Genomic DNA, 20,695 nt, shown 5'->3' on the forward strand with positions numbered 1-20,695 from the left:
CACAGGGAGCTGCTGAAAATTGAGACCCCAAGATCCGCCACTGGATTTGCGATGGAGTTCAACAACCTCTGGAAGACCATTGGTTCCCTATCCCTCCTGTATTCTCTTGAAGGAAACATATTACAGTTAAGAGCATCACACACTGTAGAAATGGTTAGGCAAAACAGGGATCCATTTATTGAAACCAGTTATGACAGTACATTTTTCGGCATCCTTGCAAAATGCGTCCCCTTGCTGCAAACTCTTCTTAGGGCTCTATGTACTTCTTTATTTCTTAAACTGTAGATTAAAGGATTGATGAGAGGTGTCAAGACCGTATAGAAGACAGAGAAGACTTTATTGAGGTCTCTCAGAGTTGGTGTATCTGGCAGCATGTAGACAATGATTATTGTGCCATAAAAAATGCAGACAACAGTCAGATGAGAGGAGCAAGTGAAAAAGGCCTTTTGCCGTCCAGTGGTGGATGGTATCTTTAGGATGGTGGTGATGATGCAAACATAGGATGTGAGGGTCAGTAGAAATGGGGTGATGGTGAAAATGAAGGTCGAAAGAAAGGTGACAAGTTCAATCATGCTTGTGTCACTGCAAGAGAGTTTTTCAAGTGGGATGAAGTCACAAAAGTAATGATCCATGACATTTGGGCCACAGAAGGATAACTGGGCCATCAGATATAATATTACACAGTTAGCCAGCAAAGAGTCGATCCATGCCCCAACGATGAGCTGAACACAGAGCTTTACATGCATGATAGAAGTGTAGTGCAAAGGTTTACATATCGCCAGGTAGCGGTCATAGGACATCGCTGCCAGGAGATATGTCTCTATACCTACACAAGAACCAAACAAATAAAATTGGGACAGACATCCGCTAAGAGAAATGGACTTCTCGCCACTTATCAAATTGGCCAACATTTTGGGCAAGATAATAGAGCTATAGCAGGTCTCCAAGCAAGACAAATTGGCCAGGAAGAAGTACATGGGGGTGTGGAGGTGTTGATCAGACACAACTAGCAAAAGGATAAGGAGATTCCCAGTTATTGTCACAATGTAAATCACTAGGAACAGTACAAAAAGATGGGGCTGAAGCTCAGGGAGATCCCCAAATCCCAAGAGGATGAATTCTGTGATAACTGTCTGGTTTTCCTTCTCTGTGTTCCACATTGATTTAATCAACTGCAGGTCACATCAACCCTAGAAAATAAAAGCAGAAGAAGATGAATTTTGATATAAAGACTTCCATCCACCACCACCCCCTTAATATCAGCAGCACTTGGAAGCTGTTTTGCAATAGGAGTAGCTCAAGCAAAGTTTAGTGAATTATAGTATGTGAGACAGATTTTGCATACCATCTCTGTTGCACCTTCCAATATGATTACAATCCTCATATTACAGTCCAACCAATTAAAACCTGTCCCGAAGTACCACCACGTAGCATCATCATAAAGCCAATTCGGAACGAGGGTGGTGCTTCTTGCTATCACTATGGCACCTTGTGGTTAAGCATCTGGATGCTCAGAAAGCAGCTGTGGTCTTTTCTTGTCCTAGGTTCATGCACCAGCTCTGCACATTCCTGAGAAAATGAGACCTGGCCACTGCAAGCTATGCCTTTGTGACATGCATGAACACCTGTGTTTTTAGTATTCATGGTTTCTTATCTGAGTAACACTCATTTTAGAATTTGCAGTGCAGAGTCTGCTTCTATTTTTACTGCTGTTGCTTTAAAGTGGTGTAAGCCCCCCACCCCACCCCCCAGGCAATGCAAATGCTTTGGAAGGGTGGAGTATAGTTTTCCTAAAATCAATCAGTTAATAAATGCCAAGCATGCTTAGTCAGACGTTCACCCCACTGTTATCACTGAAACAAAGCACTTTCCCAAGCAAGTGTGTGCAGGATTTCAGCCTAAGGCAATATGAATGCTGCAATGCTAAGCAAAAACACAACACAAGTATCTTTGTCCAAAAATGAGCTGAGCTTTCTTTTTCCAGTTGGAGTAGTGAATGAAAAGGGGAGTTTGATATAGAAATATTTTGATGAACTGGGTGGATTTGGGAAGGCAGTTGCCATTTCTCCCCATTTGTCTTCCTGACTAAATGTGGAGGTGGGAGAGCAATTCAATTCAGATTGCATTTCAAGGTGATTCTACCTACCTGTCAGGCATGGAGAGTCCTCTCCTCCCTTCTGTAACTTCACAGATAAGAATTAACAAGCAGTTGATATATTTATAACATGTTGCAAGCACAAATACACAGCTCTCTGCAAGGAGGGCAGTTGGCTATTCTAAATCTTCCTTCCAACTTCCGCAGCATTTTAGGTGCCAACGGGAAGTTCCTCCCTCCTTCTGACTCCTTTGCTATCTAATACGTTTGGACCTCTGAGTCCATGGTGAGGGGGGAGTCCCCCACACTCTCCAGTGATGTCTTGACTAGCTGTCCCCTCCCTTCTGTTTCTCGTGTCATTATCTCGCACCTGGGTAACCCCTCCCTAAGCTGTTCAGCTTCTCTCTCTCTCCGCTTCTGAACACACTGTGGACAATGGGGACCACTCTTCCCCATCCAACTCTCCATTGGAGAGTAGCTGGTCTGCCATAGAATGCATTTCCCAGTCGTCATCTTCAGACCATTCCCTGACACTACGTTACACATTCCAGAATGATACGTGAGCCGAAATAAAGCCATTCCCCAGAATCTTATTTCAGCATTCCTGATGGGGCATCCTCCAATGTACCAAAGGACAGGAGGCTAACTAGGGGAACTCAGGGGGAACGGGGAGTGCCCCCCACAGCATCTGCCACCAGACTCAACTGCCTCAAGATAGGATCCTCTGTATGTATTTCTTCCTTGAACTTTACATTGATATAATGGGTGAGAGAAAGCCGTGAAGGATTAGTAAAATAAATTAATTATTTAACTTGTCATGGCCTTTCCAGAAACATCCACAAAGGTAGTTCGAACCATGCATTTGAATTAACAGAACTTCACATACAACTGGAAAGAAGAGAAATGGAGAGAAACCAAAATTGACCTATCCTAACACTGGTAAAAACAAACTATCATTTAGAAAAGCTCTTGAAATATGGTACCTCACCAACAAAAGAATAGCATCATATGGGATTAGCACTTGCCTTCAACCAATCTCTTTGATGCGCAGTGATATTCCCAGGATTCAAAACCTGTAGTAAAAAAGTTAAGGAAACGCAATAGGCTCCGAGCAAGCTGGAACAGCCACATTTGCACAGAACTGTTAGTGATAATGTTTATAACCCTAAATGGGTGTAGATGCTTCTCTCTTAAAATAAGTGATCCTGGGGGACTTTGATGCGGATTGGCTATCGGGGGGGGGGGCATTTATCTTGCAACTGACTTCTAAACCCTATGGGGATTCTTGTATTAATTATTGCTCCATGGGATTGCTTTACTGTCTGGATGAAACATATGACTGGAATTTTGCAGCGTTCTGGTTTCAAGTTCAGTTGTGTGGGGCAGGAACGGAGGAAGGGGGTGTGGTGGGGATGGACTGCCCCGAGTGTCTTCGCTGAGGGGGGTGATATTTGGCGCGCCACCCACCCACGACTCCCAAGCTTACCCCGAGCAATCAGGGCAAGGGGGGGAGCTGCTGCCCCCAGGGGTGGCTTGCTCCGCCCCTGGCTACAGAATGTTCACGCCACTCCATGCACCCAAGTGGATATCCCGCACCTGGGAGGGCACCCTCCACACCTCATGCCCCTCAGGAGCGCACTCTGCCCCCCTCAGAAGCACACCCCACCCCCCTTGGGAGCACGCCCATCCTGGGTAGCACAGCCATATGCTCTGCCACTGGTGTGGGGTGTATGTTTTAAAAACAAAATCATAACAAAATACCCGTTTTAAGACTTTTGATTTATATACATAAATTGATTGCCTTTAGCTGCCCTCTAGTGTTCAAACTTCCTGCTTGACAGCAGCAGCTTCCTATAGCGTTCAGTTTATGCCCGGATTGATTTTATAAACAATAATGGGAAAATAGCAGGCTTTTTGCTGTGATGTTTATTTTCAAAAGTATATTGGCAGTGCCACATTTATGATTTTGCAAAATGAGAATCTGGGTTAAAATCATGCATTTCTCATTTTGTTTGTTTGTTTGTTTGTTTGTTTGTTTGTTTGTTTTAGTGATGGACAATGCCCCATGACTTGATTTGAAATCAGCTCAGTATTTATTAACTTCGTCATAGTACTCTCAAGGCGATGAAAGCTCACCTAGGAATGCTCTGAGACAGTTTGGAATGTCATCACACATGCACAGGGTATTATTATTTCCCCAGTTCTGCTCCAACAGTCTACCAATGACATTAGAGCAAGGCTTCCATTTGCTCTGGGAAAAGGTGAATAAACTGAGGCTCAGCCCAGAGAAGAGACAGATGGTGATTGGGGGGAACTACTCCGCAGGTGTGCCAACTTGAATAAAATATGGGAGCGGGATCCAGGTAAGCCCTGCCCCACATGATTGATGACATGATGCAGCACACACACACTATTTGAGTGGCAATACCCATTTATTTGGGTGGCCTGGGCCCCTCAAATATTTTAGGGGAGGTGAAGGGACCTCGGCACTTAGGAGCTGGTTCCTGTGCTACTCAGTGTGTACCCTTGATGAGATCACAATTCCTCTTTAAAAGGCAGAGGATTACACAACGATAGCTCTATCCTGGAGTAACTTTAATCAACGCTACTTCATCTGCTAGCTGTGTATACTGCTGGGGGAAAGGGAACTGATTATGACTACTCATACCCTGACAGCTTCTATACTACTGTCATTCATTAACTTGGTACCTTCCAGTTTAGATTAATTTAACATGCTTCATTTAGAAATGTCCTTAAAAGTTCACTTAATTCAGAATGCAGAGAATGCATTAGTCATGATTAGAATAGACCCATTCAGTAATGTTAAGAAATCCAGTCTTTTCTCATGCCTAATGCCTGTTAGAGTTTGCTCTCAATAAAGAAGTTTGGGCACAATCCTTAGTGTAAAGATTATAAGATCAGTAAATAAGTTCCGTTGATTCCAATGGGACTACTCTAAATATGGCAATGGATCCAGCTCTCAGGTATGATATCTTTTTCCACAAGGACATCATGATCCAACTTTATTTCTTTTATTTGTTTATTTTTACTCCTACACTTGAAAATTAAAGTCTCGGTGGGTATTCTTGTTCTTGGCTATTCTTGTTCATCCTGCTGAGACAGTGTGTGTGTGTATGTTAATATCAGTTTGGTGCCATTAATTAAATAGACATGGGTTTGGAAGAGGGAAGAGAATTCTCCTTGAGATGAGTGAGCATCTAACTTTACCTGTTTGAGAACTCCCCCCCCCCTTTGTCTGCAGTATTGACATCCCATTATGCGAGATAATAGTTTAACACCTAATGCTAATAGTTTAAGACACTTGGCTTAACTCCCAGAATAACAAATATAGGTAGCCAAACACAGGCAGAAACTGCTTAGTGATTTCTCCCAGTCACTGCAAACATCTAGTGACAGAAGCACTTGTATTTGATTATTTAACTGTGTCTAAATAAGTGTACCTACTGATATTTTGCTACTGAATGGAAGCCAGACTTCTTGAACATTTGCACTTTAATAAGTGCACGTTGATATTTTGTTAGTGGATGGGAGCAACATTGGAGCAAGACTCCATAGCATCTACCTGGAACAAAACTTGGGAGCACCATAAGGAATCAGAAGACAGTCGTGCATCCTAAGAATGGAAACTGAGCTGAACACATCAGAGATTCCATCTAGAAACACAATAATTTTGGAGGTAAATATAGTTTCTCATCCCCATGTGCTATCCTTGGAACAGGGTGTTTCTTTTTTATAGGCACCATATTTCTATCAGGTATGTACAGAAACCATTTCAAACTCATATGGCAACTCTTATCAATTTCATGGTGAACTGTGGAAGGTGGGTTGAGTAAGTCTGATCTGATTTCTGTTTAGATTCTTCCAAAATAGAGTGCTATTTTTTCTAGAAAAATAGGTGCCGGTACTCACCCTGAAATTGTTACTGTAAGTGTCACACTTTTTTATCAACAACAAAAAGAGGTGCCGGTACAGCATACCCTTGAGTGCCCCCTGAAAAAAGCACTGGTTCAGATCAATTGCATTTACTTAATTTGCCTTCCTCTTTATAGGTCAGTCACAAGGTTTATTAGGAAAATATGCATACAATGTATGAAAAGCCATCTTTTACTGGACAGATCAATTTTAGACTCTTTAGACAACCGGGGATAGCATGTTGGATTTCTCAATCCAATGCTAGGTACTCATAGTTTACATAATATTTCACGACATTTGAATATTTTGAATGTACTTCAGTTCTGGCTCAACTGAGTTTGTAGTTTTGACAGTTACGTTCTTCATCTTCATTTGGAATCTCTCAATCAATGAAGTTTCCAAGCTGCTGATTTTTACCCAGAATTCTGTTCACTTAATATAGGTAATAAGGATCTGGAGTTACCTTGTTTGATTCAGTGAGACTGTTCTGGAAGAAAAATCAAAATCTATATGTAGTTTACTTCGGGATTGGAGAATGTTTCCTAAGCTAGTGTAATAAAAATATTGATAATTTGTACAACAATCAAGGTATTTGGTTCAGCTACTTTTCTCCTCCACCTAAAAATAGGGCTGATAAGAATTGAAGCCCCAAACCTCTGGTGGACATCACATTGTCTACGCCAGATTTTTGCTATGATGTCCTTTGGAACAGCCTCCCTTTACATGTGATCAGGTTCTTGGAGTGTTTAACCTATACCAGTGCCCTGGACTAGGGCTACAATTGTATGTCCTCTAACCCATATAGTTCCATTTTAGACTGCAGCTGTAGAAATCATATTAGGAGGAATCACATTGAACACCAATAATAGAATCAGCACAGCACAAAAAGGGCATGTATGGAAATAGAGATGGGTGTCTTCAAACATCTGAATGGTTATATCACAGAAGTTAGTCCAGTATTCTGTACTGTTAGGGGTGTGGAATTATATTATTATTATTATTATTAGACAACGTAATAATCATAAATGAATAAGAATAAAAATGTGCACCCCACCACCAAGTCCATTCCATTGTAACTATCCAACCTCCCAAAAATTCAACACCTCTTGCAATGGCTTGACCCCTTTCCATTTTAACAGTACAAATTATACAAACACCCTCCATATCTCCTTAAAATAATTTCTCCTGCATATTCCCCGTCTTACCTTAATGGCACATTCATCATTAATAGCTATACAGTGGTACCTCTGGTTACGTACTTAATTCATTCAGGAGGTCCATTCTTAACCTGAAATTGTTCTTAACCTGAAGCACTACTTTAGCTAATGGGTCCTCCTGCTGCAGCTGCGCCACCACCATGCGATTTCTGTTCTCATCCTGAAGCAAAGTTCTTAACCTGAAGCACTATTTCTAGGTTAGCGGAGTCTGTAACCTGAAGCGTATGTAACCTGAAGTGTATGTAACCTGAGATACCACTGTATCCCACACCTCTTTATACCATTCTTCCATTTTATATTCAGTTTGCTCCTTCCTCTTTCTGGCTATAATAATTCATGCAGCTGTCAATAAATATTTGAGCAAGTCCTTCATAGCCTGTGAACCTTACGCCCCATCGTAAATTGATAATAATGCTACCTCTGGACTTTTGGTCAGCTTTAACACAGTGATTTCTGTTATCTCCTTAAACACCCTTTGCAAAATAATAAATAAATCCATTATTCCATACTAGTTAGGGGTGTGGACTTTAAGGTAACTCCCAACTCTACAGTTCTGAGATTCTCTGTTGTGTTATATTTCTTTATTGGGGAACATACAAAGCAATATCCCATTCATATAATATGTATGGAATTCCCCAATCTTATTCTCAGGATTCCATTCCTGTCACTATTGGGAAGAGAAATGGCATGGGTTTCAAATACAAGATGCTGCAATCATGATTGGATTGGGGGAGGAAACATGAGAAAGGAGCAGGTAGGAAAACGTCCAGCAACCTTCTTTCCAGCTGCTTCTCTACCACAAATCTTCCCTTCCCAAAGCCATTGTGGAGGAGCAGATATCTCTTAAAATACAAATACAAATGTGACAACATTAGTTTGCTAATGTTTTTTTTTAAAAAAAAAATGTGTTTTAGAATGATGCTGACAGTCATCACCAACAAACAGCAGTGGGAGGAAATCAATCAAGTCCTTCAGCATTCATCCTTCTGGGATTTGGCAACCTACTTGAACTGCGAATTCTCCTGTTCATATTGTTGCTTGCAATCTATGTTTTATCTCTAGTCATGAACTTCCTTGTTGTTTTTCTGGTTGTGGTTGACCAGCATCTTCAAACCCCCATGTATTTCTTCATCATGAACCTGTCCTTCTTGGAGACTTGCTACATTTCCACCATCCTCCCCAGGATGCTGGTCAGTTTCCTTACTGGGGATAGGTCCATATCCATTACAGGATGTATCACACAATACTATCTCTTTGGTTTCTTGGCAGCCACAGAATGCTACCTTCTGGCCATGATGTCCTATGACCGGTATTTGTCAATATGCAAACCTCTGTGCTACATATCCATTATGAATGGTAGACTCTGCATCCGACTGGTGATCACTTCCTGGATGTGTGACCTGTTGACCAACACTATCATCACTTTGCTTATGCTAAAGCTCACATTCTGTGGGCCCAATGAAATTGATCATTTCTTTTGTGATGTATATCCAGTGGCAAACCTCTCCTGTAACAATACTCAGCTCGTAAAACTTGCAACGTTTATTTTAGGAGTGATAGGAACAGGTCCCCCTTTCCTACTAACTTTGGCATCTTATGCCTTTATTATTTTCACTGTCTTACAAATTAAGTGTAAAGCTGCCCAGTGGAAGACCTTCACCACTTGCTCTTCTCATCTAATTGTGGTGACACTTTTCTATGGATCATTATTCCTTGTCTATATAATCCCTGAAACAGAAACACTGAAAAGACTACGCAAAACCCTTTCTCTGTTCTATACCATCCTGACTCCCTTGCTCAACCCCCTCATATACGGTTTGAGAAACAGAGAGATGAAAGAAGCTCTGCTTAAATCTGTCAGAAAATTCAGCAATAGAGTTTCATAGCTCCAAAATGACTTGATAGAGAAATTGAAGGATACAGAAACGTGGGGGAAGTCCTGAGATAGAATTGACCTTATCAAGGATGTTTGATGATGTCTGAGGAAACTATATATGCCAAAGTAATCATTAAGATTTACTGATCCAAAACTTTCAGTTCTAATATGTCAATTGCAGTTTAGCTGTTTACCAGTTTTTCCACTTCTTCAGTTGTTGTGGCATTATTCTGAGTAGATGGATCTGATGGATGTCTTCATGGATCTGGTGAAGCATACAGAAAGATTTTGTAATTGTGAAACACATGTAGCTTCTTGTGAGATGGACCCATAATTTTTACAAATTTAAACTCTGTATTGCACCATGATTGCTTTCGACAACAAATGACGGGGCAAAGCAATGGGAGTTAACCCATTGCATGGATTCGAAATGCCGAGCTTATGGTTGGCAAGCCCAAGAGGCTCAGTAGTTTAGACCACAGCGCCACCTGTGTCCCTGGGGAGAGGATGCAAGTGGACAGCAGAAGTAGATTCTGGAAACTCTTATGCTGGATCAGAGACGTATATTTCAAGGTTGGAAGGACAAACATCCACCATCTACTACACAGTGGTCTGAAGACCTCAGTGTCCCTCTTATGATTAAGCACAAAGCTCCTAATTGTCAGTCTTGTTTAGATACCTTTCTGGATACATGGGCTGTGTATGTTAATCTATATATATATTAGAATTGGTGTAATATGCTTATTGTCAATGTCAGGTGCTGCTATCTTTATATTTTCCTTCTAGTCATATTGTTATATTTGCAAATATATATATTTTTAAAGAAAACAAATCTGTTTTGTTATATCAAGACCAGGCTTTGGGAGAGTAACATGTAATCAGTAAAATTAATTTCCCCTGACATGACTGAACTTGTAACTTTCTGCATCTGAGAACATTTTTCCAGTTCATTTGGCTGGAGTATCGTTGATATCCTATAATGTGAGCCTTACCATGCTAATAGTTTAAGATGTTTGGCATAACTCCCAGAATTACTGATACATAGAGCCAAGCATGGGGGGGGGGAATTGATCAGTGCCATCCCCCCAGTAACTGCAAGTATCCATCTACAGAAACATTTGTGCTTGATCATTTAAGCATATTTGAATAAGTACATCTGCTGATACTTTCCTAATAAATAGAAGCAAGACAAATGAGGAGCTTTTAGAAGAGCACACTGGGATTCTGCTATTCTAAGGAAGCATGACTCCACAATATCCACCTGAAGCAAAGATTGTTAGGATAGAGAAGCAGCAAAACAGAGACTTGTCTTCTAGTGATGGAACCTGAATCTAACACATCAGAAATTCCACCTAGAAATACAATCATTTTCGAGGTAAATATTTATGCATTAGCTTTTCATCTCTATGTGTTGTATTTGGAACTGTGGGATTACTTAATGTGCCTTCCCCTTTCTTCTTTCTTTCTTTCTTTCTTTCTTTCTTTCTTTCTTTCTTTCTTTCTTTCTTTTTTCTCGCTTTATTATTGTACAAAATAATAGTGTTGCTCAGTCCTCAAGTTTATTAAGTTTATTAAGAAAGTCATAGAGTTGACAAGCATACGAAATGAGATATTTTACTGAAGCAATTAATTTTAAACTCTTTGGAACATTGGAGGCAACACTTTGAATTTCACAGAAAACAACTCCAGGACTAGGAGCTCAGAGTTAAAATAATGAAAATAATGTAAATGTTAATACAATAGCGATTGTATTAATAGAGTTTCTTCTCCTTCCCCCATAGCTACATCACACCAGGCACATTTTCTTTCATTCTCCAATTCCAGCCAAAAAAGAAAAGGTTGGCTATTGCCTGGCTACAGTATGTTCAGCACTCACTCCAAGTGATTGACTAGAAGTCCTGTGGTACACATGTGGTTGAATGCTGCCTGTAAAAAAAAGCAGGGAAGATGTGATAGCTCTCTTCAAATGTTTAAAGGTATAACACAGAGACGAGGGAGCAGACTTGCTCTGCGTTGTTCCAAAATGTAGGACCAGAAGAAATTACAGGGGAAAAGATTTCAGCTAAACATGAAAAGAAACTGTGAAATAAGAGCTATTCCATAGCGGTACATATGTACCAACTTGAACATTTAGCATTGTGCAATGTGCACTGTTGATGGTGCTAAAGAACATGTGTTCCACATTTGTAAGAAATCAATAGTGTAAGAAATCTAGAGCAGCGGCTATACTTTGGAATGCCCAACCTACTGATATCTGACAGGTATCTGTGCTATACTCTTTTCAATGCCTGCCTAAAATTTCTTTGTTTAGCCAAGCCTCCTCAGATATGTAGCAAAAACAAATGTGTCTTCTTTTTTAGCTATTGATGATTTCAGTCATCTTTTCACTGTTTTTAAATACCTGCTTTGAGCTGTTTTACAGATAATCGTAATGTTTTATTTCATGCTTTTGTAAACTGCTGAGGTTTTCTTACAATCAAGCAGTATGCAAAGCCATTTATTTATTTATTTATTTATTTATTTATTTACAATTTTTTTAAAAAAAACAGACTGCCATGGGAAATCCTGGTCTATCCTCTATTATTTACGCACAGACCAGGCACACATCTTTCGTCGGTGCTGTGCTTGCATCCTGTGTAACAGTGTGTCTCCTAATACTGTGAATATCATCACCCAGCACACTGTGTCACCAGCAAAGTTTGATTACAACATCCTGTAGGAAAGTATGGTGTTCCACACAGAAAACATTCCCTTACTCTAAGGTAAACTTTTGATTCAGGAAACAAGAGAGTCATTTCTCACTAGGGTCATGTCCTTTCAACTACCAACTGGGCAGGGTAAACTAATGAAACTGTCCCTTTCATTTCATGCAATAAACCAACCTTTCTTCCTTCCTCTGGTGCATGAACATCTTGGGGCATACAATTAAGGGTAGAAACACATATTCACAGCAAAAGCACATTTTAACTTCAACAGAAGATCCTAAACCTGTTTGGAGTGTATGTTGGAAAACATATGAGTGCTGGACACACACATGAGTTCAGACACACACTTCGTAACATCTGCATTGCAGATCTTTTCCTGATTGAAGGGGAGGTGGTGGACTAGGTGATCCGCAAAGCAATCTTTACAACAGGCATGGCCAAATGTGGCCCTCCAGATGTTTTGGGACTATAATTCCCATCGTCCCTGACCACTGGTCCTGCTAGCTAGGGATGATGGGAGTTGTAGTCCCAAAACATCTGAAGGGCCAAGTTTGGCCATGCCTGCTTTACAGTCTGGTGATTTTCCATTGTGTAGGTTTACTTCCAGGGAAAATATTTTGTATTACCTGGAAGCACCCAAAACAGTATCCCCCTTCCTCATACTTTTGAAGGAGATACAGTCCCGTCTCAGGATTGTACAGTCTTACTTTCTCATTACATCACTATCCCTAGTGGGAAGGGCAGCAACATAGTACTGGAATCCCAGCTTTGGGAATATTGCCTAGTTTCAGGGAGGAAACGGGAAAGCCACAGGTAGGAAATGGTTAAGCACTATCCTTTTCTCCAAATGCCTCACCTCTGCAAATCAGCCCTTCTCACTGGCCCTAACTCTAACCCTTTCTGTGCAAGAAGTGCTTCAAAGTAAAAGAAGTAGGTTAATGGCAGAGCTTTTAAAACACATGATACTCCATGACCATTATTTTGAAAATAATACAGCATGTGAAAACCATACTGGATACCTGGATCCTGCCAACTTTAAATTCGAACATCAGTGGATGGTGAAACAGGAGGAGATGGTGTCTAAGCTCACTATAACTTGTCAAATTGTATTTCAGGATGATGTTGAGATTCATCATCAAACAGAAATAAAGAAAAATATGTCAAGCCCTACAACATTCATCCTTCTGGGATTTGGTAATCTCCTTGACCTGCGAATCTTCCTCTTTGTATTGTTTTTTGCCATCTATGCTTTGTCGCTTGTTGCAAACCTCCTAATTGTTTTTCTGGTTGTGGTTGACCAGCATCTTCAAACCCCCATGTACTTCTTCATCATGAACCTGTCCTTCTTGGAGACTTGCTACATTTCCACCATCCTCCCCAGGATGCTGGTCAGTTTCCTTACTGGGGATAGGTCCATATCCATTATGGGATGCATCACACAATATTATTTCTTTGGTTTCTTGGCAGCTACGGAATGTTATCTTCTGGCCATGATGTCCTATGACCGGTATTTGGCAATATGCAAACCTCTGCACTACTCAACCATTATGAATGGTAGACTCTGCTTCCAGTTAGCATTCACTTCTTGGATGAGTGGTCTGTTAACCAACACTATCATAACATCTCTCATGGTAGAGCTCACATTCTGTGGGCCCAATGAAATCGATGATTTCTTTTGTGATGTATATCCTGTGGCAAACCTTTCTTGTAGCAATACTCACATAGTAAGAACTGCAGTTTTTATACTAGGGCTGATGGTGACATTACCCCCCTTTCTACTAACTTTGGCCTCCTATAGCTGCATTATTTCCACTGTCTTGCAAATTAAATCCAAGGTAGCGCAGCAAAAGGCCTTCTCCACCTGCTCTTCTCATCTGATTGTTGTGTCACTTTTCTATGGGTCAATATTCCTTGTCTATATAGTCCCTGAAACAGAAACACTGAAGAGACTACACAAAATGTTTTCTCTGTTCTACACCATCCTGACTCCCATGCTGAACCCCCTCATATACAGCTTGAGAAATAGGGAGGTGAAGGAAGCGCTGTGCAGATCTGTCAGAAAATTCAGCAGCAGAGTTTTGTAGCTTCGCAATGTTGTGCTGGATCTGGTGAAGTATGCAGAAATGCACATAGATGAAGGGTTGAGAAAGGATTTGCCATTAATGGGATGTGAGGATCTCACATTTGCAAATACCTCAGTAAAGCAGTCTGAGCCAAATGTGCATATTGCAATTCAGTTCTCCAGCATATTTTTTGACTTCTGAAGTTGTTGTGGCACACTTTTCAGCAGGTGGATCTGATCGGTATTTTCATGGATCTGTTAATCCATATTCACAATTATTATGGATAATTGTAGTTGGTGAAGATATCAAATAAAGCATGATTTTTTAAATTGTAAAATGTGTATTTTCCATGGCTATTGAAAGAACAACAACAATTACTTGCATTTACCTCCTGAATTGGCCTCCATTTCTATAATGCTAAAGGACAGAGGGTCTCTAGCTATTGTTGGCCAAAATGGTCTCAGATGGTAAGGGTTTTAGCCCAACAATATCTAATGGGCCATTCATTCCCTACCACTGAACTAAACCAATATGAAAAATTTTAATGGAATTTCAAATGGCCATATTGCTGTGCCATTTCAATCTCTCGTTCAACTCTTATTCATCACCACTATGTGCTTATGTTCTGTGTCATCAAGATTTCAATCTTATGCCAATTTACTTCAGAATAATCTCCACTGAATTCAATAGAAATTCCTTTTCTATACACATGCATAGGATTGTTCTGGAAGGATCCAATCCTGTGCACACTTCTCTGGAAGTAAGTCCTGTTAAAGTCATTGGGGATTTTGATTATACATGTACAGGATTGCATGTTAGTTACATCAATATATTAATAATATTTTTAGTATATATATATTTTAAATTTATATCCTGCCTTTCCCCTGACAAAGACTCAAGGTGTCTTACAGATAAAATAATAACAGCTAAAAACATAGGGGAGGGAAAACAATATTTAAATAAAATAAAGTAATAAAATTAAAATTGTATCTGGCATGTCTGTGCTCATGTCTGTTCATGTGTGTGTATTTTAATCGACACATATTGGGACATTTCTATGGAAAGCCAGAGTAATGTTTGCTTTTTACAAGAAGACAGAGAGATTTGACATGCCGAGTTTGATTTTGCAGGATGTCCTCCAACATTTCCTGAGTATTCTCAGGTAGAAGCAAGAAATTTCACATGGTTCAAGGACATCCACTATACAGTCTATACTGAACAGATGGGATTTAATCTGAAAGGGAGGATGAAAGCTGAATTGAAATTGGTGCTAGCCAAGTTACTTGATTGTGTAGGTCTAGGTGGTCCTCCATCTGCACTTCACACCTTTCTCTGAAACTTGTCTCTTTGAAATATGTTGCCGTGTATTGAATGCTGCAACGGACATAGTGATCTAATCCTTCTCACTTCTATTTAAGGCTGTTGCTTGTCCCAATTTATAGTCATCAGCACAGGAAATATTGCTGGGCTCCAGCTCACCTACAGAAAATTAACAGGTTTCCCAATTAATTAATTAATTAATTAAATTTGTATACCGCCCTATACCCATAGATCTCAGGACAGTTCACAATTTAACATTTCAACAAAAGTATGACTCTGAAAGGCAAAGATGGAATGTCTAATGAGTGCAAGCTTGTTTGTCCTCTAATTGCAGGCAACATGTGCTGCAGTTCTGGGGCAGTCTACCCCCACACACCTCTGCTTCTTTTAGAACAATGTCAGGTTCCTGTCTTACCTAAACTATAAAGGGACCTCTTTGGAAGAAGGGGCTTGGGCCCCATGGAGACCCTTGTTCCAGCTGAAGATCTAAAGGTGACCTGAAATACCCTTTCTAGGGCTCCCGCCAATAACTCCTCCTACCCTATACTGCTTTGATCTCCAGTTCTCTTTGTCAATTGGCCTCAGGAGCAAAGGGAGCAGCAGACCACATGGGAAGCCAAGTGTTTCAATAGAAGCCTCCATTTGCCTACCAAATGCTTCTATTGCTCATGATCTACTGGGGTGGGAGGGTCTATTCAGTGGCAGGAGGGAAATCGAGCTGCAAGCAATGACTCGGCTTCAAGAAATGAGAAAATAAAGGAGGAGCTGTCAGTGACTATACAACTCTCTCCATATCCTCTGGACCATTGTTAATGCCCACATTTCCATCTCTGCTCTGGAACTCACTGCCTTAGCTCCTGCCTCCACACCTAGAGCTTGACACAGGAACTCAACTTTAAAATACTTGGAAGTGGGCTATGAAACTTCAAGAACCTCCAAGTCTTAGCTGAAATGGCACGAGCCTAGGATACCTCCTCTCATACCAACTTGTTCACTCCCTGGGTTCTTCTGGGTATCCACTTGTGCCACAAGGGTGGCTGAGGAATGGCTGGTTGAGATGTGAGAGAGGCCTTTCTCCATGATCATGCCAATCTCTACTTCAGGATGTTCAGTGCCTTCTACCCTCCATTCTTTTCCATGCCTAAGACTTTTATTACTGTTCCAGTTGGCATCTGCCATTTGACATTCCAAGTTGAGGATTTTTCTGTGGGCTGGATTTTGAAACTGGTTGGACACAGTGCTGTCTTTCTAGAAAAAGAGGTCCTGGCACTCACCATGGATACCTCCCTTGTTCTCTTACAGTGGCAATGGTGCCCACCTGAGAGGTGCCAAAAAGATTCCAGCTGAAAAAAGCTCTGTACCTGTTACACCCGTCTCTGTTTTTCCAAATGTTTGCTTTTACAGTTGATTATTTAATTTTTGTTAGGTTTTTTTTCCTTCCTTAATGGAAGCTGGCTGCGCACGATAAAGGCAGTGGTACGGAGGAATATTTTTTTAAATAAATAATACATCAATGACAATCCATCATTCTTTATTATGATGATCATAGTTCAGCCACTAAGTTACAGTCAAACAAATACAGTTTGCAATTTGCAGTTAACAAGACAGTAGCAGTCTATTAGGAATTAATAGACAGAAGTTAGACTACATCCCACTTTTATTAACCATTCTGGCTCTGTTTTGTTTGTGGGGCAGTTATAAGGCAATGCACAATCATCCTGATTTGCTTCCAAGGTATTTACACATCTTCCTGTTAATCATTCATTCCTCCCACACTTTTCAGTTTCTTTCCCCATCACTGCACAGTCTCTGGATGTGTTTTATGTGGATTGCTTATGCTAGGGCATGGGCACTAGGACACTTTATTCCACTTGAATTATGCAAGACTACATTTAGTTTTCTGATAAGGGCTACAATCCGACTTGCAAAATAGTGGAAGTATGTGGGACAGGCTGTATGGCACCGACATAACTCTCCTCAGTGTCTTGCTGCTGCTTGCTCACTACCCTTCTAGCTCTCTGCCAACCCAAACAAATGCATTGGTGGTGTCACGATGCATCACATAAGGAATGTTCATGCATGAGTGTATAGCCTGGGCTGTTTGCCTCACTGCCTGATCACTTGGTCAGAGTGAGTTGCCTGCCTTAAGCAGCAAATGCTGCAGAAGAGAAAGCCATATCAAAGCACTAAATGAAAAGCTCTCCATGCCCCCAAAGCTGAATTGCCTTCAGGGGTAATGCCAGCCTTGAAGGTTAAAATGCCAATCCAGTCTCTATTTGGAATGAAGGGACACCATATTGTCTTTTGCCTCAGGTAGCAAGATATTTTGGACTGGCCCATGAATGTGTTGCCTTGTGCTTCACTTTAGGATATAGTAGGAATAAAATATATACATCATTTCCCACTATGGCCATTGCCTTTCAAGTACTCTTTTTGCAATTTCTTTTTTTTTTAATAATCTTTATTAAAATTTCAAAAAGTACAAAAAACAAAACAGAAAAACAAAAGAAAACACAAAAAACAACAAAAAAGGTTCCACCTTTTAAATCTCATTTTCAATAACTTCTTTTCATGACTTCCCCACGCCTCCCCTTCTTGTATTCCAGCTCCAATTGTTTGTTCAAACAAGTTTTTATCCTTAGTGTCTTAACCATAATTTGTTAATTTACTTAGCCATAATTTGTTAATATACTTCTTTATAATATGTTTAACCCTTAGTTCATTATTATGCTTGGTTCAGTTTATTCAGCAACTTTTAAAATATATACCTTAATCATATATAAAAGAAAAAAGAGATAAAGAAACAAGAGAAAAGATACCTTTCCTAAGGTTGTCCCTAGGTCCCATCCACGGGTTCCCCATTCTTATAATAATAAACAACATAAAATTTTACACTGCAAAGTAAAAATCAGGCCCCCTTTGGACTTCTAAACCCCACCCTTCTCTCCCCAGTTTCAATCCCAAACCAAAGTCCAGTTAGTCCATCTTTTTAGCCTGGTGACCTTACGTCCGAGGCTCTCAAATCTCTCTCAGTCACTTTCAGGCGGCTTCTTCGGAGGTCTCTTATGCTTAACACCCAAACTCGAAGCGGTACCTTCTCAGTACTGACCATGTTTCTTCCAGCCAGGCCTACTTGTTTAAAGGTGGAACTCCAGCTCTGTTTCTTAAATCTATATGTCCCAAATAGTCCAGCTTTCACCTTGATCGAACTATAGTTCATCTTGGCAGGTCTCTGGCTCTCATTTGTCTTCTGTAACATTTCAGCCACCCCTTCTTTCTGCTCCTCCTGTTCAGCAAGTGCCTTTTCCTCCTCTCCAATCTTTGATTTCTTTTCTTGTCCAGCTGCCTGTGTTTTGAACATCAAGTCCCTTTCCAACTCAGTAGGTATATTTTCTGTTGACTTCGATTTTGTAGGACTTGTAGACAAAACATGGCCTTGCTCGAACATCTCTCGCAGCTTTCCCATAAGAAAGATAAGCTCTTGCAAGTCAGCTCGTATTTCCCGACCTAATTCCATTCTTGTAATGTCCAAGAATCCCCTCTAGAGGGATTCTGGTTACTTAGTATTCCTTTCACTTCCGATCCAAAAGTCAAATTTATTTGTATCAATCTTTCTTTACTTTCAATATTTTGTAGCGATATAACCAGTTAAAATTTAGGCTTTCAGTTTTTCCCAACTTTGACAGCTAATTTGACAGCTGTCAAAAGTTTTCTGTAGATCCTCAGCAGGCTCTTTTCACGGTTTACTCCCGGGCTTGAGAAAAATGGTACTTAATCCAAACAAATAAACTCTCGTCCTCCAGCACATTAACTTAGACTTTTAAATCCGTGGAATTTATATCTTTTATCCAATCACGAAAAGAAAAAACGACAGTTCTTCTCACAACCTTAGTTGGCAGATCCTTGCTTTAAACTGTTTACAATGGGGGGGAGACGGACTTCCTTTTTTTTTCCACCTCCCCCGCTCGTACCAAATTTACAAACGAATTATTTGTAATCCAATTTCCAAATTACTCACGGGTTGTTGTAACTAGCTGACTCACAACAAGCGATAACGCTAGCAACCCATATGAAATCAAAGGAACTGAATGGAGTAGTTTGGCTGCTATGTCTCACAACTTTTGATCAGCTTTTAAACATAAGGAACAGGTTTGAGTCAGATGAATTCTTGCAATAAATAGTAATCTGCTAAGAACAGCTCTTGGGGTTTTGTGGGGGGATTGCTCAAGGGAGTCAGGACAGTGCAGAATACTTTACTAAGCTGTCTTTGGGTGTTGGGAAACATCTGGAGAATTATTACGGTACCACAAAAAATACAAGCCATAGCGGGATGAGAAGAGTAGTACAAAAAAGGGTTTAGAAGATGAGTATTTTTTTAGGATGGGGGAACTTTTCTTCTGTAAACAGCCTTCCTGTAAACACTCTATTATAAAGCCTCTCACATCTTACTCTCATAAGCCATGACGAAGGATCTTCAACGGCTAATAAGGTTAAAGGATGGAGGGGAGCAAAGTCTCGCATGAACTGTCAATCTACCACATAGAGTCTTTAAGGCTTTGTGAACTTCTTTGTTTCTCAAACTGTAGATGAGAGGATTGATCGAGGGATTCAGGATGGTGTAGAAGAGTGAAAATACTTTATTGAGATCTCTCAGAGTCGGGGTGTCTGGCAACATGTAGACAATGATTATTGAACCATAAAAAGTGCAAACCACAATGAGATGAGAGGAGCAGGTCAAAAATGCTTTTTTTCTCCCAACAGCAGATGGAATCTTCAGGATAGTACTCATAATACAAACGTAGGATATGAGAATCAACAAGAATGGGGTGACAGTGATAAAGAAGGCTGAGAAAAGGGTAAAGAGTTCAATCCTGCTAGTGTCACTGCAAGAGAGTTTTTCAATTGGGGTGAGGTCACAAAAGTAATGATTAATGACATTGGGCCCACAGAAGTATAACTGAGCCAGAAGACCTACTAGTATGCCATTAAAGAATGGACCATTTGTCCATGTCCCAGCCATAAGCTGACAACATAGTTTTCCATTCATGATGGAAGCATACAGCAAAGGTCTACATATTGCCACATAGCGGTCATAGGACATCACGGCCAGAATATATGTTTCTATAGCTACAAAAGAGCCAAAGAAATAAAACTGGGTTAGGCACCCATTTAAAGAGATGGTTCTCTTTTGAGATATCATATCAGCTAACATTTTGGGCAGGATGACTGAGCTGGTACAAGTCTCCAGGCAGGACAAATTGGCCAGGAAGAAGTACATGGGTGTGTGGAGGTGCTGATCAGCCACAACAAGCAAAATGATGAAACAATTCCCAGTTAGTGTCAAGATGTAAATCATGAGGAAGAAAGAGAAAAGGAAAGGCTGCAGCTCAAGCAGATTCCCAAAACCCAGGAGGATGAATTCTCTGATTGCTGTCTGGTTTCCTTCTTCTGTGTTCCCCATTGCTTTAATCAACAGGAGGTCAACA

General features: G+C 40.4%; 3 protein-coding genes across 3 annotated transcripts; 2 read left to right on the top strand and 1 right to left on the bottom strand.

Annotated features, from left to right (window-relative positions):
• Positions 1-188: 188 nt before the first annotated feature.
• Positions 189-1,437, bottom strand: LOC310692547 (olfactory receptor 1E16-like; the record flags this gene model as incomplete). The annotated part of the gene is made up of 2 exons (XM_083473493.1): positions 1,346-1,437; positions 189-1,190 (listed from the first exon to the last, which is right to left on the bottom strand). The coding sequence occupies exon 2, from the start codon at positions 1,158-1,160 to the stop codon at positions 189-191; it is 972 nt and encodes a 323-aa protein (XP_083329619.1). The 5' UTR covers positions 1,161-1,190; positions 1,346-1,437.
• A 4,298-nt stretch (positions 1,438-5,735) lies between these two features.
• LOC310692548 (olfactory receptor 2AP1-like) lies at positions 5,736-9,131 on the top strand (the record flags this gene model as incomplete). Its single annotated transcript, XM_083473494.1, has 2 exons — positions 5,736-5,792; positions 8,160-9,131. The coding sequence occupies 2 exons, from the start codon at positions 5,736-5,738 to the stop codon at positions 9,129-9,131; spliced, it is 1,029 nt and encodes a 342-aa protein (XP_083329620.1).
• Positions 9,132-12,881: 3,750 nt separating this feature from the next.
• Positions 12,882-13,910, top strand: LOC310692550 (olfactory receptor 2AP1-like; the record flags this gene model as incomplete). Its single annotated transcript, XM_083473498.1, has 1 exon — positions 12,882-13,910. The coding sequence occupies one exon, from the start codon at positions 12,882-12,884 to the stop codon at positions 13,908-13,910; it is 1,029 nt and encodes a 342-aa protein (XP_083329624.1).
• Positions 13,911-20,695: the final 6,785 nt, after the last annotated feature.

The sequence above is a fragment of the Podarcis liolepis genome (assembly GCF_965112155.1).
Source record: "Podarcis liolepis genome assembly, chromosome: 13".
In the NCBI taxonomy this organism is placed as follows: Eukaryota; Metazoa; Chordata; class Lepidosauria; order Squamata; family Lacertidae; genus Podarcis; species Podarcis liolepis.